The 17,074-nt window shown below is 42.4% G+C and overlaps 1 protein-coding gene across 2 annotated transcripts in view; it reads right to left on the bottom strand.

Moving 5' to 3' along the window:
- Nucleotides 1-17,074, bottom strand: part of LOC307216053 (glypican-5-like) — a 413,975-nt gene that overhangs the window by 281,886 nt on the left and 115,015 nt on the right. For both annotated transcript variants that reach the window (XM_079975883.1, XM_079975884.1), the window contains exon 3: nucleotides 13,951-14,645. In XM_079975883.1, the coding sequence (XP_079832009.1) occupies nucleotides 13,951-14,645 (695 nt within the window). The remainder of the gene's footprint in view (nucleotides 1-13,950; nucleotides 14,646-17,074) is intronic.

Below are 17,074 nucleotides of genomic sequence, written 5' to 3' on the forward strand. Positions count from 1 at the left end.
GTCTGCTAACGCTACTGTCAGGTACGAAGAATATTAGAGGATAAAGATAGGGAGAAATATTATCATCTGTGCTTTTTTTGTGTGATGGTAGTCTTTCTTTTCTTTCCATGGTAGCCATTTTGTGCTGGCACCCATGACACTTTTATCAAGATATGAATACCAGCAGCTGAGTTTTTATAAAGAAAAATGCACTGATTTATAATAGTATAATATTTCATTAAAAAAGACACTCTGCATTGCATAATAAATATAATCTATCTTACTTAATATCTTACTTAATTTTGAGTACTGTATCTCCTTAAGCTTCAAGAAATCCAAGCAAAGAATTACTATTCATACCACTTCTTAAAATTAACATATTTTAATAAAATGACTGAAAAGTCCATCTACTATATTATTTCTCCCTGCTGTAATTGGATGCAATATATTATTGATAATTTTGAATTGCTAGCCCGTCAGATGCCAAAGTATAGCAGACGTCTCCAGTGCAATTAATTTTTATTTTGTATATTTGTCAAGATCAATACTTATGGCTTGGCTTTCATTCTCGCAAAGTCATCTTAATCCCACTCTGCAAGGGTGTAATTTACTTTCTGTCCAGAGCTGATCGGCAGAGCCAAGCTATAATGAAGCCTCTGAACAAATGAACATGGAAATCTTGAAGGGATAATGGGACTTTCTTGGAGGCTAGTCTTTCAGTGAATTCATGGAGGAGGGAATTGGAATGCCCTGCTCTCAGACTTTATGAATTTAACTGAAGGCGGAGTCAGGGCCGAGATACATTCAACTATATAAGCATAACATGTGTGGCGCCTGTAAGGATCACTGAGGACTTTGTTTTTTGCAGGGTCTTCTATATATGGCTATAACTTCTGCATATACACCATACAACTGGTATGAGTATAGGCTCTATTCAGATCTTTGCCTGGACTAATTAGAGCTGAGCTAAAATTAGCTGGAAGACAATTTTCTGAGAATATTACTTAGATTTTTCTCACCTCACCATAGAAAATGCTACTTTGCAAATTCTTCTCCAAATATTGTCCAACTTTTGGGAGAGTGGCGGCAGCAGCTGCCATTTCCCAACTAGAGGATTGTGGGAAATTGTGGCCAGTCCGCCAACACAGTTTCAGCCACAGTTTCAGTGGATGGGGATGGTGGGGGCTTAGGAAAGAAAGAAAGAGCAACTGCCATTCCTAATAGTGAGCCCCAGCCCTGAGAAACTGTTGGGAGAACTTCTACTCCTCCTGGAGAAATGTAATCCAAAGTCACACACACACCAAATTCTTTCAAATTGGGTGGGTTTTGATAGGCCATTTCAGCACACCTCTAGAACATATGGAAGTTATGAGCTGGGCAAGAGATAGGGATGCTTGAAGAACTTTATCTTTGCAATTCTAAGTGAGGTCATCCTTACCTCCCAGACTAATGCACAGATCGTATCTTCCCAAACATAAATAAATCAAAAGACACTTTGAAAAGTGTATTTTGACAGAAAGTATTTTAATCATATATACTTAAACAGCGCTTTTCTGCAGTCGTGAGGATTTAACACATTGGGAGACAGAGTGTGAAAATGGACAGAATGCATGTAACATGTGCAAAAGTGACATAGAGTGGAAAGAAGAACCTAAGAAGAGACTACTAGATCAGGCCAAGGCCCATCTAGTTTAGCATCCTGTTCCCACAGTGGCCAACCAGATGTCTGTGGGAAACCAGGAAGCCAAATGCAAGCCCAAGAGCACTCTACCCTCCAGTGGCGTTGAGCAGCTGATATTCAGGAACATTATAGGCTCCAACAGTGGAGGCAGAGCACAGCCACCATGGCTAGCAGCCATTGATAACCTCATTCCCCATGAATATAATGATTTGCCAATCTTTCATCCAAGATAGTGAGTGTAATCCCAGTCAGTTTCCCTCAGAGTGATTTCTGAATATCTTAAAGCAATGGTTAGGTACACATATCCTTAACATCAATAACCCCAAATCAAATGAATATACAGAATATTATGTTTAATGTCAGAAATCCTAGTCAGTTTTAGTGACAGTTCATTTAGATGATTAAAAGCATTGTCTTAAGACTTCCGGAGGCAGCGCGAACGGCAATGGCGGTCCTTTTCCTTTAGTGAAAGGGAGCTCTGTGGAGATCGGGTCTTCCGCTACGGCGAAGCGGAGACCCGCGTCTGAAACCCACAGGCAGCAAGAGCCTGTGGTCCTGGGACTCGGCGGGCACCAGGAGCGACCCTCAAAACGTTGAAGAGACCCCGTAAGGAGCCTCGGATCGTGGAGGGGGTTGCGGCACTGTGAGTCGATCGCTACTCTGCAGAGTGAAGCCGCGCAGCTGCTGCTGGTGAGCGCTGACCTTTTTTCCTTGAAACGTTCGGAACTGAAAAGCAACAACCCGTGAGTAAGGCAGGACTTTTTAAAACTGGAGTCTAAATTAATGGAAATTTGGCTGAAAGCGGAGAGATGTTAAAAGGAAGTCCGTCTTCCGCTGCTATTTAAATTTCAAAGCAAAAAGAGCTGGAGGAGTGGAGCCACTGTAGAGGTTTTTTAAACCATCTGATTTGAGCACCCACTGAAGCTGCTTTGAGACAAAGTAAAGATTTAAATTAATTACTGGATTTAACCTTTACTTGGACTGTGATAATCTTCTGCTATGGGAACTATAGATTTTGACTGAGAAGCCCAGGTACTTGAGCTGCCTGAACAGTAAAACTGTCAGTTTGCAGACTTGGCTATTGTGGATTTGGACTTGCAACATTTAGAGCATTTTAAGACTTGCTACTTTGAAACACCAGTTGACACTTGTCAGAAACAATGTTTTGCTGTCAATTCTAACTCTGCTAAGCATTAGCTACTGAAGGTCTATGGACATTAAATTTGACTTTATTGATTTTATTTGATTTGACTTCTTCTCTCAAGACATTGCAAGCTCCCTCTAGAGGATTCTGGACTTACAGCAGTGACATTATTCTACTTTCTCTTTCCTTTCCTCCTATACGATTGTTTACTCTTGGGCTGTGGAATTCTCATGGGAACAACTCAGCTTGACCTTGACTGTTAGATAAAGTTGGAATGAGTGGCACAAGAAAAAAGGGAGTAAGAACTAGACAAACAACTTTAACCTCAGCATTACAGACACGTAGATCATCTGTACCTACTCTGCCGGTAGCAGGGGAGGAAGAAATTGTATCTACTCTGCCGTTGGCAGGGGAAGAAGAAGAAACTGAGCAGTTACAGTTGGAAGATATGGCCTCAGGAGCAACTGCTTCAATTCTAGAGAAAATTTATGAAAAATTGGAATCCTTGGATAAAAGAGTAGAATCTCTGGACAAGAAAGCGGATGAACAAACAGCTAAAATTGATCAAAATACAGCTTGTCTAAACAGAATAACTGGACAGGTGGCACAGAACATACAAGCAATTGGGCAGTTAACTGAGGCCTCTGAAGAGAATCGTAAATTGGCTGAGGCTACCAGTCAAAAAGTTGAAAAATTAGAACAAGAGGTAAAACCATTATGTAAACAAGTTGGAGAACATCAGATGTATTTGTCTATGATAGAACTGCGGAACCGGGAAAATAATTTAAGATTAAGGTCAATACCAGAAGCTGAAGAAGAAAACCTAGCTGAGTTCCTGACCAAAGAATTTTCCAAGTTCTGGTCTATACAGGAAGAAAAGGATTTTAAAATTGTATCGGCTTTCAGACTTGGAAGATTTGCAAAGAAAGATAAGCCCAGAGATTGCTTGATAACTTTGAGATCGAGGGATTGCATGGAGCCCGGACAGCCCCGTGGTTTTCCACGGATCTGAGGGCAATGAAACAATCGTTGAGACGGCTAGAGCGCCGGTGGCGGATAACTCATTCCGAATCTGACCAGACACAGGTTAGAGCTCAACGTCGAGCCTACCAAGTGGCAATAGCAACGGTGAAGAAGACTTTCTTCGCCACCTCTATTGCATCTGCAGAAAACAGCAGCAGGAGACTTTTTCAGGTGGTTCACAATTTAGCGGAACCACCTGCGACATCTGGGCCCAGTACGGGCCACATGATCTCCTGCAATGATTTTGCAAAGTTTTTTGCAGATAAAATCGCTCAGATTCGGGAAGAAGTAGACTCCACCGTGGGAGCAGGGCCAGGGCGGGAGAGTGCTAGAGTCCTGTCTAGTCAAATTGTGTGGGATCAATTCCAATCTGTTACCTCCGAGGATGTGGACAGGCTGCTTGGACGAGTGAAGCCAACCACCTGTCTCCTGGATCCTTGCCCATCCTGGCTTATAAAAGCTAGCCGGGAAGAACTGGGCGATGGGCTTCGTGGGGTGGTGAATGCTTCCCTCCGTGAGGGAGCCTTCCCAGACCCGCTGAAAGAGGCGGTTATTAAACCGCTTCTTAAAAAACCATCTTTAGATGCGGCCACGATGGCCAATTATCGCCCAGTCTCAAATCTTCCATTCTTGGGCAAGGTGATTGAGCGAGTGGTTGCTGAACAACTCCAGGCACGCCTGGAAGAAGCGGACCATTTGGATCCCTTCCAGTCAGGATTCAGGCCTCATCATGGAACTGAAACTGCCTTGGTCGCACTGGTTGATGATCTCCGGCGGGCTAGGGACAAAGGTGAGAGCTGTTTCCTAGTTCTGCTGGATCTCTCAGCAGCGTTTGATACCATCGACCATAACATCCTTCTGGACCGTCTTGAGGGGCTGGGAGCTGGGGGCACTGTCATACAGTGGTTCTGCTCCTTCCTCCTGGGCCGTGTTCAGAAAGTGGTGGGTGTTCAGACCCCTGGGCTTTCACTTGTGGGGTGCCTCAGGGTTCTGTCCTCTCCCCCATGCTTTTCAACATTTACATGCAGCCACTGGGAGAGACCATCAGGAGGTTTGGGCTGGGTGTTCATCAGTATGCGGATGATACCCAGCTCTACCTCTCTTTTAAATCAGAACCAGTGAAGGCGGTGAAGGTCCTGTGTGAGTGTCTGGAGGCGGTTGGAGGATGGATGGTGGCTAACAGATTGAGGTTGAATCCTGACAAGACAGAAGTACTGTTTTTGGGGGACAGGAGGCGGGCAGGTGTGGAGGATTCCCTGGTCCTGAATGGGGTAACTGTGCCCCTGAAGGACCAGGTGCGCAGCCTGGGAGTCATTTTGGACTCACAGCTGTCCATGGAGGCACAGGTCAAATCTGTATCCAGGGCAGCTGTTTACCAGCTTCATCTGGTACGTAGGCTGAGACCCTATCTGCCTGCAGACTGTCTCGCCAGAGTGGTGCATGCTCTGGTTATCTCCCGCTTGGACTACTGCAATGCGCTCTACGTGGGGCTACCTTTGAAGGTGACCCGGAAACTACAACTAATCCAGAATGCGGCAGCTAGACTGGTGACTGGGAGCAGCCGCCAAGACCATATAACACTGGTCTTGAAAGACCTACATTGGCTCCCAGTACGTTTCCAAGCACAATTCAAAGTGTTGGTGCTGACCTTTAAAGCCCTAAACGGCCTCGGTCCAGTATACCTGAAGGAGCGTCTCCACCCCCATCGTTCTGCCCGGACACTGAGGTCCAGCTCCGAGGGCCTTCTGGCGGTTCCCTCACTGCGAGAGGCCAAGTTACAGGGAACCAGGCAGAGGGCCTTCTCGGTAGTGGCGCCCGCCCTGTGGAACGCCCTCCCATCAGATGTCAAAGCGATAAACAACTACCTGACATTCAGAAGACATCTGAAGGCAGCCCTGTTCAGGGAAGTTTTTAATATGTGACATTTTAGTGTATTTTTCATCTTTGTTGGAAGCCGCCCAGAGTGGTGGGGTAAACCCAGCCAGATGGGCGGGGTACAAATAAATAATAATAATAATAATAATAATAATAATTATCATGAGTTTCTTATTGAGACTCAGATGTTCTGACTAGGACAGCCCCACCCAGCCACAGCAAGCTGACCCAATCTAATGCACATCCCTAATTCTGACCAGTGACACCCATTCTAGCATTTTAGAAATACCATGATAAAATAAATGCAATTCTATTATTCATCTGCTTTGTGTAAGAGAAATAAACATCCCATTGTATGACGGTACTTTACTCAAATGTCTGCAATTGGTTTCCTCTCAGTTACTTCCATCCCTACTTTACGTCTGCTATTGTTTTAAAACACTACTTTCCCCCTCTCAGTGTTTCTCTCTTCTTACTCCCATGCCATAAACGTTTCTCCATTTTCTCTCCCCTACCTCAACCTTACTTTATGCAGTTCCGGGATTGTGATGTGGCACTGCAAATCATCCAGGAGTGATGACAGCCTTGCATTTTTATGTACATAGAAAGAAGATTATGATGCAGATAGGACAGAACATGTCTTGATTCTTTTACACCAATTATACATATAATTTACACGTGTATAATTTTGATGACAGTGCATGATTGCCTCAGACATAAGTGAGTGTTTAATTTAAAAAACTCAAGTGCGAGCGAAGCTCAATTCAATTAGAACTGTCAAATTCCATGTATAATTCCATTTAAAATGGACTCTTCTTCCCTCCCTAGACAGGGAAGAGAACAATCAAAAAATTAAAAAACAAAACAAAACCAGATGGAGAATATTACATCAGTGCTCCAGCATCTGTAAGCTCCCTTGTCTTCCATGCAGAATTGAAAGTTTTGACTTTAAAGCCCCAAAAGTTTTAAGATTAACATGCAATAGAGATCAAATGCTTCTATGTGTCCTGTCACAATCTCCTAAAATCCAGGGCCGAGATCATCAAGAATACCCTCTGAATGATACCTTTGAATGATATTGAGCTAACTTTGGGGAGTTTGAGTTAGGCCTGATGAGCTGTTGGAGACTCCCCCCCCCCCCTTTAATCCAATTTATTTTTATTCCGTGTAAATGTAGTCTCTAAGCAGGACCTGGAGTGAACCAGCATGGATTTAAGGTGTATAGGCAAAGTCAAAGAGAGAGACTGCATGCTAGCTTGACTCAGGAGCAGAATACTCTTAAGTGGAGCTACCACTCGCTCTCCTCCACGGCCATCTCCTTTTGGTTTTGCTCTACACAGTTCAAAAGCTTTACAACTGACTCTGTCCAATGCTGAAGAATGTTTATACATCTACTGGGAATAGAGCAGCTAGATTGCTGAGGCTGATGACATAATTATGTCAACCACAAAGAATTCTGGGATTACAGCTGTAAAGAAATCGGTCTGAAACCCTTTCTGAGAACATTCAATTTGGATGGGTGGAAGAACTAATGACTCCATTAAAACAGAAGTAATGCCGTCTATATATAAACTTGCTTATGTAGGATTTAAGGAAGCAAACAAACAATGCTGTTATTTGGAGTCAGTGTTTCGTGACCATCAGCTAGGCTGGAAAACTTGTCTCCAAGTCTGTCAACACAAAAATGTTAACAGCAGTAAATTTACCACTTGAAAAGCAAAGCAAAAGAAATGCCAAGGAATGATAACATAGCATCTATATCTAGGGAGGTTCTGCTTTTTTGGAAAAAGTGGATCACTGGAATTCCTACAGTGGGCCCCACAAGTACTGTGTTCATTCTGCCCATTCAGCTCCTACTTTGCTTTCCTTCTTAATCCCATCTCTAGTGGTTTTAACCTGTAAAATACCTGTCAATCTTCATTCAAACTCTGTGAGCTAAATCATTGTTATTATAGACTGAAGTGAAGCAATGAATTGCCAATGGCGGCCCAGTGAACTAGAGGCTGAGCAGGGATATGAAGCCCATCTACAGACACAAACTCTGTCCCATGAACTACACTCTCGCTGATTCTTTCCTTGTTCCTCTGCCTAGAAATTAGTCACTGTCTCGTGACTGAATCAGGAGAGGCAACAACTGTCTTTCTTGCTGGACCCATATCCATAGCTGTCAGCTTTCAGATTTGAAAATAAGGGAGTAGCAGCCTCGAAAATAAGGGATCAGCATCCTCACCTGTCCCAGGGACAGTCTACGGGATATCTAACAATCCGGGATAGCAGCAGGAAGCATCGGGAAACGGCGCTGGAATAAGGGAATTTCCCGCAAAAAAAAGGGAAGTTTGACAGCTATGCCCATAACTGCCATGCTTTACTCAGGTGTTCATAATCTTGAGGTCAGACCACTGTCAGACATTGTAGACAAAGTTGTCCCTGAAGACCGAACTAGCATGGAACATCCCAGCTAGTTGTTGGTATTCCCAAAATGTAACCCCGTACAGCCTTCTTTGTACAAGCCAAGGTACAGCAGCTTCATCCATAGCTTCATCCTTAAGATCAACAAAGCCCTCTAGGCTACCCTACTTGGCTCTCAAGACTCTCCTCAGGTGGCAACTCTCCTGCTCCATGCCCTCTCTGAGAACTTCTGCTTGGCTGGAATGTATCCTTGAACTGTGATAAGGCCTGGATGGAGAGGGATGTGTGGAGAAATGTCTGATTCTCAGGAGGCTGCAATGTAGAAAGGTAAGAGTTTCCCCTGTTGCCCCACCTAATTTTACCTCTGGCCTCACCCGCTACTGCCATATGGCCCCCCAAAACATTGCCTGTTCTTCATAGCCCATCGCAGAATTCCAAGATTGTTTTGGATTATCATTGTTTGCCTGGTTAAAGCAATCATTTCAAGAACATCTCCTATTAGGTGGTAGAGAAACCTGAAGCCAGACCCTGAGCATTTGCTACACTCTTTCCTCTGGGCCTGTGACTCCCTATTTTCTATTTCAAAGTGAATGCCTCTCTCCTTTCCACTGCAACGACTTGTCTAAAGGGATCGAGTCTTCTTACATTCCCTTGTCTCATACTTGGTTTGTCTGTCCTCAGATCCCTCCACCCCAAACAGCTGGTCGTTCCACACACTTTATTGGAGTGCAGCTTGCTATTCAACTAAAAGGCAGCTGGAAATATTTTATATAGTGGGTGTTGTTTGTGGTGGAGGGGGGTGGAGAGTGATAGAGAGATTCTTGTTCTTCAGACATTGCCTTGATTTGTGCTTAAATCAGACAATAATGCGAACTGGTCAGAAGACACGAACTAGTTTTTCTTTTTTACATTATTTCCCACATTATCAACATTTTTACACATGCCACAGCTTACATGAGAAGGGCTCAAATGCACTTTGAAATGCGAAAATGGTCTTATTAGTTTAGTGGGGGGGGGGAATTGTCATCCATTCCTGAGCCTTTGGGAAAGGGCAAGATAATAAAACAATAGAACAAATGAAAAAAGGTGGACTAAGGTGTGTACTGCCGCAGAATAAAAAAACGAGGTGAGACACTATAACTCCATAGCACAGAGGAAGAGAAGCAAAAGTCTCAAAAAGTGATGGCAAGGGTCAACAAGCTAAGTCAACCTATCTGGCACCACAGAGCATGGGGGATTTCTTCCAGTAGGACACACAAATTAAGATTCTAGCCGACGAAACATAAAATAATGGCTGTGATTGCTGAGGCTGCAGACTGTAGAGGACCTACATTAGCTGAAGTAGTTGGGTAGAAGCCAGTGTCATTGAACAAATGGCACGGCACACTAAAGAAATGCACTGAGCCCAAGAGTGGTTTAATATCTTAATGGCAACCTTTCACACATACCACAAGCAGGTATTAAAACAATCTCCCTTGACTTCAATGGGAAAGATATTTCTGCAGTTCAACATAAAGCGCGTCTCCCCTTTTCCCCCCTTTGCCTGCAAGTGTGGTGAGCACTTCTGCTAAGTACAGTAAATGCTTTACTTAACCTTTTTCCCCAACAAAGTAAAAATAGCCAACTTTCCATTATTCACTGCCAAGTTCTCAATTAGCAAAAAATGAATTCTTTATGTTAATGCATAGCCTTTGCCTAGCTATTTCAAAAATGTTAACTGTTTCCTAAAAAGTGAGCACGGCTGTTAATGAAAGCTGCCTCAGGGTAAATGAAAGCTACCAGCCTGGGTTGTTTTCTTTATTTGAAGATATTTTCCATAACTACCATATTTCTTGTTGAATTATACCAGGTGCACAGTTGGTTGCAAAAGTGGATTTCATGGAAGAAAGGCACACAATTCCTGAAGCAGGAATGGAAATAAATTAAAATACTTCTGAAAGATAATATATTTTAAAATATATTTTTTTAAAAAAAATGCTGAAACTGAATAGAAGGGAATTATGTGTAAAGACATGGGGAAATGGCTTAAATGGACAGATCTGCTCATCTCTTAATTTAACTTGAATGTTAAACCAACTATTCTATTCTGTGAGTACCAGTTTTTTCAGAACCAGACAGATTATGTCTTGGATTCTGCCAGCTAAAAGCTGTAAAATTATTTGGTCACAGTGACGAGCTGTTCAAGGCATACTCTCCAAGCCATGGCATAGGAAAAAGGCTGCCTCTCCTTGCTCCTGTGAGCTCTCAGAATGTGACAAGCTTCTTGGCTAGCTAGATGAAGCCACCATCATGAGCTGAATTTAGCTTTTGACTCATCACTGCAAAGCAGCCTCGGTTAGAAATGAATTGCAGATTTATAGATTGTAGAATTGAAAGGGACCAAGAGGGTCATCTAGTCCAACACCCTGCAATGCTTGAACCCACGACCCTGAGATTATGAGTCTCATGCTCTATCATCTGTGCTATCCCAGGCTAATGCTTTTCTAAAGTATTAATTCAGAGGGCTGTATCAAATTCTGACCTTGGATCTTTGTGTACAGCAGTGGACATGAGTGGGTGAGCCCTGAGTCCAACAGATAACATAAACATTGGGTCTAATGCACTAAGTTATGAGTATTAAGAAGTGCCCTACAGGATCAAACCCAAGACCTATCTGTTCCAGCACTGGGATTCCTACAATGGCCAACCAGAAGGGTCTGGGAAGCCCACAGCAGGCTGTGAGGTGAACAGTACTTGCACAGTGTTGCTCCTGAACAATTGATGTCCCTGGAGAATATAGCCATCAATATCCAATGATAGCATTCTTAACTGTGAGTTTGTTTTAAACTCATCTGTGTTGGTGATCAACGCCACATCTGGTGGCAGAGATTGCCAAAGTTTAACCGTGTGTGTGTGTGTGAGAGAGAGAGAGAGAGAGAGAGAACTTCATTTTGTGTGTCATGAATCAAAGTTAACAGTTAACTGAAGCTAACTAGGATAATTTAAAATTTGTTCGGGGCTCAGTCCGCCCCTAACCCATTAGATCAGAGGTAGGCAATATTTTTAGTTTCCACCTTGTGGGCCAACTTTGAGCCAGCTGCAGTTGGGGCTGAGGCTTTTAAAATAAGATTAAATCTCAGTCTATTATAGTGTGGCGGCTGGAGTGCCAGACTAGGATTTGTGATACCCAGCTTCAGATCCTCACTCAGCCACAAAGAACGCTGAGTGACCATGGCCTCAACCATTCAGCTGCGGCCGCCTCACATATACAGAAGAACCATGTATGATACCGTGACTTCTTTGGAAGAAAGGTAGGATAATAATACACTAAATAAATACATATTGGTAGTATCTGTAGTATACTCTTTGCAAACTACAGTGAGGGTTTTTTTTATGAAAAGAAACAATGAAGCAGTGTATAGATATTATGAAATAAATAGGCTCTCTCTCAGAACTAGGAAATAGTTACATTTGACATGTCAAGTGGTGCAAAAGTCACTGTGTCTGGCTGTTAACCAGAAGGTTCGTGGTTTGAGTCCTCCCAGGGCAGGATTCTTGCATTGCAGGGGGTTAGACTAGATGACCCTCGGGGTTCCTTCCAACTCTATGATTCTCTTACTTCTATCGTTGTTCTTTCAGCTGCAAGTCTATAGTAGAATATTGTCTATAGTAAAATATCATCCAGGTAGACCAACGGCAGTTTCCATCTTAATTTCTTTCTCTATCCCTTTGAGTCTTTTCCATACCCCAAACCAACAGAATAACCAAAGTTATGCAATGAAATTACCCTGTCCAAAGCCATGTGATTTATTTTTCTTTGCATTCTTCCAGATTAGCCTGATCCTTGTTTTGAGTCCAGTTGCCATGTTGCTATGTTGACAGTCATGCTGCGCTTCATGTAAGAATAGCCAGCTGCCTCCTATAATTTCTGACCTATACTTCAATCTTTCAAATAGGACTTTTCGGTTTTTGGGCTCATGTATTATATATTGGCAATGTGGTTTTAAAAACAACAAGAGCATGGTGGGGGAAAAAATGAATATTGCACTGGAACAGTCTTATTCCTCAGGTAAAAATATTCCATAGAGCAAAAGTACATTTTCTATTTTGAGTGCTATTCTCATTTCCAAAACTGAGTTTCTGAAATATTGATAGCTGGAATTAAAAGAAAGTGTTTCACCTAAAAAACTTTGTGCAAATGTCTTAAATGGTGGGGGGAGGGGGAGGTGAATCACGCATGGAACAATCCCTCAGTGTGCCAATGGAAAGTTCTGGAAGTAAATTCAACAAATTCAACAATTCAACAAATTTGTCCTGTTAGTGCAAGGGCTTCTGCTTCTGTGATGGAACTTCCCCCCTTTCTCCTCCCTTTACACACCCCAAATCTGTTCTGGGTTTCCCAAAACAGTCTGGAGCAGATTTGGGAAGGGCACAAAGGATGCACAGGAAGAGGAGAGAGAAAAATAGTTTCATTACACAAGGAGAAGCCCTTGTGCTGATGGGAGAACACCTTGGATGCAACCCAAGGGATCTACTTTAAGTAAAGTAGTGACTGGTGCTAGATATGAGTTTCTATTAGAGCTGTCAGCACACATTTTATCTATTCATCTGCCGTAAAAACAATTTAGCAAATAAATAACTTTGTATATTGCATGTTTTTATATTGTAAACCTCCCTGTGAACTTTGGATGAAGAATGTTATATTACCAATATCTCATTGTAAGCGCCTTTTTACATATACTGAAGGAAATGCAAAATATCTTAACATTTAATATACAAAAGCTACTACTAATTGCTAGAAGAAATATTATTGTATTTGTCATTCTCCATCACAGTGAAACACTAGAAGCAAAAGAGAGAGCTCGACAATTACATAATCACGCACTTAACATCAAGCTCATTGATTAATATCCTGCTGCTCATGGTCACTTGATATTTTACTATTCACTTTATTGTTGATGGTTGACTTTTTCTTAAACTATTGTTCATGAGGTCATTAGGATGTGATTATAGGGGGTTAATATTTTTGTCTGCCATTATGTTTGTGTTTTTAGTATTGTAAAATATATTTTATATTTGTGTATGTGTGTGTAGTGTGTGTGTGGGGGGGGGTATTTATTTTGTAAATGAAAAGCGGTATTAAAAATATATATGATCCATCAATCAAATCTAGGCCTTCCTTGATTATCTCACTGAACTCCAGTTTTTTCTGTGGAACTATAATGACTACTGCTGTGGGACGTGGGTGGCGCTGTGGGTTAAACCACAGAGCCTAGGACTTGCCGATCAGAAGGTCGGTGGTTCGAATCCCCGTGACAGGGTGAGCGCCCGTTGTTCAGTCCCAGCTCCTGCCAACCTAGCAGTTCGAAAGCACGTCAAAGTGCAAGTAGATAAATAGGTACCGCTTTATAGCGGGAAGGTAAACGGCGTTTCCGTGTGCTGCTCTGGTTCGCCAGAAGCAGCTTAGTCATGCTGGCCACATGACCTGGAAGCTGTCTGCGGACAAACGCCGGCTCCCTCGGCCAATAAAGCGAGATGAGCGCCACAACCCCAGAGTCGGTCACGACTGGACCTAATGGTCAGGGGTCCCTTTACCTTTACTATAATGACTACTAACATTCTGATTTACACATACTCCTCCTCAAGAAGTCTCTTCATTTCCTTTTGAAAGATTCCTCCTTGTGAGCTTTTTATCAGTTGCCTAATATCGATAAGCATGTGAGAAAGGAAAAAGGAAGAAGGCCCCCTCAACAACTGATATTTGTACAAGCAGTAGTAAACAATAGTTAGAGACAATACACACACCAAAGGTTAAAAGTAGCAGCAGGAAGTTGAAAACAAATCTGAACACAATACTTACAGTTGCAGACAGGTGGGGTCCATTCAGCTGGGCATGCAAGATGGCGTCATTGATTGAATTCCGGATACCCAAAAGTGCCGCTTCTAGATCATGCGATCCAGCCATTTCGTTAGTGAGATACTCCAGGGTATAGATATATTCCCTCCACTGAGAGTCCAGTTCAGATATGCTGGCAAAACAGCCCCTCATGACATTGAGACAATATCCTTCACAGGGTCTGATCAGAGTCAGACCTTGGCAATGTGGGCAATACTGCATCTTCACTAGGGCTCTGCTGCATTCCTTTGTCAACGTGGCATGTTCAGTAGCGTTCAGTACTTCAATGCCTATACCCAGGGCCTGATTGAATGTCCTGCTTGCCCAAAGAGACTTTTCCAACTTTGTAACTGCTTCTTTAGAACAGAGTCCAAATGGATTTATATCTTGCCGTGTTAGCCGCAGGCACTCTGTATACTCCTCTGACAGACTAGCCATGCCTGGGTTGATTAGGCGGCTGTAAACCAAAGGGAAGAGGCTGTCGAAGAACCGGAAAAGGACACTTTCCACTGTGGTCTGAGCGCCCAAGAGGTAGAGAGAGATGTCTGTAAAGAGCTCTTTGACAGGCTCTGCTGCTTCCTTTGACATGGATCTGTAGACAGTCTCAAACAGAGAAGTCGTATGGTTCTCAGCAAAGCGAAGCAAGGACTCAAAGGCCGCTGCAAGAAGAAGAAAAAAGAAACCTTAAAAAGGTGAAGAGAAAAATTGGCTCCAGATCAACAACATGGATTATAAAATTATGCACTTAGTATATTATTACTCGGGTAGTTTCACATTATTGCACTCAAAGGCAGAGATCCCAATGATTTCAACTGGTTTTTCAAGATGGTTCAACAGTTCAATGTTGAATGGTCCCAAAATCCAAAGAGCTCTACCAAAAAGAACCCCAAGAACCTCCAGAAAAACACAGATTCAAAAAACTCCATTCCCACAGAGAGCCTTGGCTTGCCCATTTTCAACTTCAGACAGGCTTTTACAACCAAGCTGTAAAATTCTGAAAATGGGGTTTATAATGGAAAGACTGACATTGTGATAACTGTAATATCGTTAACAACACCGCTCTGCTCCAATAAAACAGTTGGTATTTGCCAAGACATCTCTATTTAATTTTTTCCCCAGTCTAAGTGAAGTCCAAAAACATTTTATTTGACAGGGGAGGAAAGCTAGCTAATCATTTAAGGCAAATATGTCAATAAAATAAAAATAAAATCCACCAAAGTCTGAGCACTCCATCATATATAACTATCACATTCAACAGGACGGCAGACTCTCTAGAGAAATCCCAGTCCAAAGAGGAGTCAGACAAGGATGCCTATTAGCCCCATTTTTATTTAACATCTATGTTAACTCCCTGGTCACATGTTGCCGTGAAATTGAAACCCATCCCCCCGTGTTCTCTAACGGCAGAAAAGTACCAGTTTTAATGTATGCGGATGACGCTGTTCTTCTCTCTCAAACCAAAGTGGGCTTGAAACGTGCCTTAGGAAAGTTTAGTGACCAATGTAACACTGAGCTGTTAACAATTAACTTTGCCAAAACCAAAATTGTACATTTTAACCGCTCCTTCAGGAAAGATAATTGGAGCGTAAAGGGAAACGCCATTGAACAGACTAAGATCTTCCAATACCTAGGCATTACTTTCTCTTATAATGCCAAATTGTCAACACACCTGACCACATCAGCTATATCAGCAGGAAGAAGTGCAAATGCCATCCTTAGACTATTCAGAAGGAAAGGAGCTGGCTTCCTCCCGATGGCCCTTAAAGTTTTCCAGGCAAAATCTTTAGCCCAACTCCTGTATGGCTCTCAAATTAGCCCTTCTACCAACCTTAAGACCCTTGAAACAGTACAATCAAAATTCTTAAGATCATTATTTGCTACCCCAAAGTGTACACCTAATGCAGTCTTAAGGCAAGAGGCAGGACTGCCCAGAGTGGAATTAAAAGTCTGGGAGCAAGCAATATCCCTCTGGCTGAAAATCCATTACAATCCTAAGGGACTGTTACCTTACTTCCTGGCCGCAGTTCCCTATCCTCCTTGGCTTATGCAAATAACTAACAAGATCAAACAAATTGGCCTAAACCCTGAAAATCTTCTTATTGGAACTCTGAACAAGGCAAAAGTAATTATCACTCAGAGACTCTACAATGTCGAATTACAACAAGAAGACGCCCTACTCCCGGAGACGTATAGATGTTTAAAAGCTTGGTCTAATTTTGCAGCTGCCCCTTACTTAACTAATATCACTAACGAAGCTTATAGATGGGCTTTCTCCAGAGCCCGCTTTGAGACAATGCCCTCAGCAGTGCTGTACGGCAAATTTACGCGGGTACCAATGCATGCGCGTCTCTGCCCCTGTATGTCTAATAAGGTAGAATCTGTCACTCACATCCTTCTATTTTGCGAATTCTATAGTGAAGAACGAGTTCAACTTATTTTGCCGCTTTAATCAAAATTTATACCCCTTCAACATTATTTGGAATCCTCCCCCGAAATTCTACAAAAATACCTTCTGGAAGATTCCTCAAGCTCAATATCATATGAGGTGGCCAAATTTTGCACTTTAGCAATCAGGAAGCGTAAATCTCTTTTGTTGAATGGCACACTGCGAAGTTCCCTTGTGTAATTTTTTTTTCTTTTCTTGATACTGTTGTTGATTTCCTTTTGTTTGATCTTGTGGTGTTCTGTGTCACTGGCTTTTGCCGCAATAAAACTTGACTTGACTTGACTAACTATCACATTCATCTTCCAGCTGTCATTTTCAAATATACTTAATAGAGACATGGGTTTGTTTGTTTTTTGACAGATACAAAGAAAGCATCACATTCTATGTTACAACTAATTCTGCACCTTCAGACTGTCAACGCCAGGCATTATTTCAACCCACAGAACTTAAATAAGGATGATCCTAAATAAAGAAATGGTTAGGAACACGTGGAAGAAATGGGAGGATACCAGTGCAACGAATGGTTTACACATGTACGTAGGTAAATCAATTTATGACTGTATGTGTGAACTGTCACAGAAAGACTTGGAGTTAAAGACTTGTTAAGCTAAAATAACTGGAAATAGCGTCCAGATACTTAAA

The sequence above is a fragment of the Podarcis cretensis genome (assembly GCF_951804945.1).
Source record: "Podarcis cretensis genome assembly, chromosome: 5".
In the NCBI taxonomy this organism is placed as follows: Eukaryota; Metazoa; Chordata; class Lepidosauria; order Squamata; family Lacertidae; genus Podarcis; species Podarcis cretensis.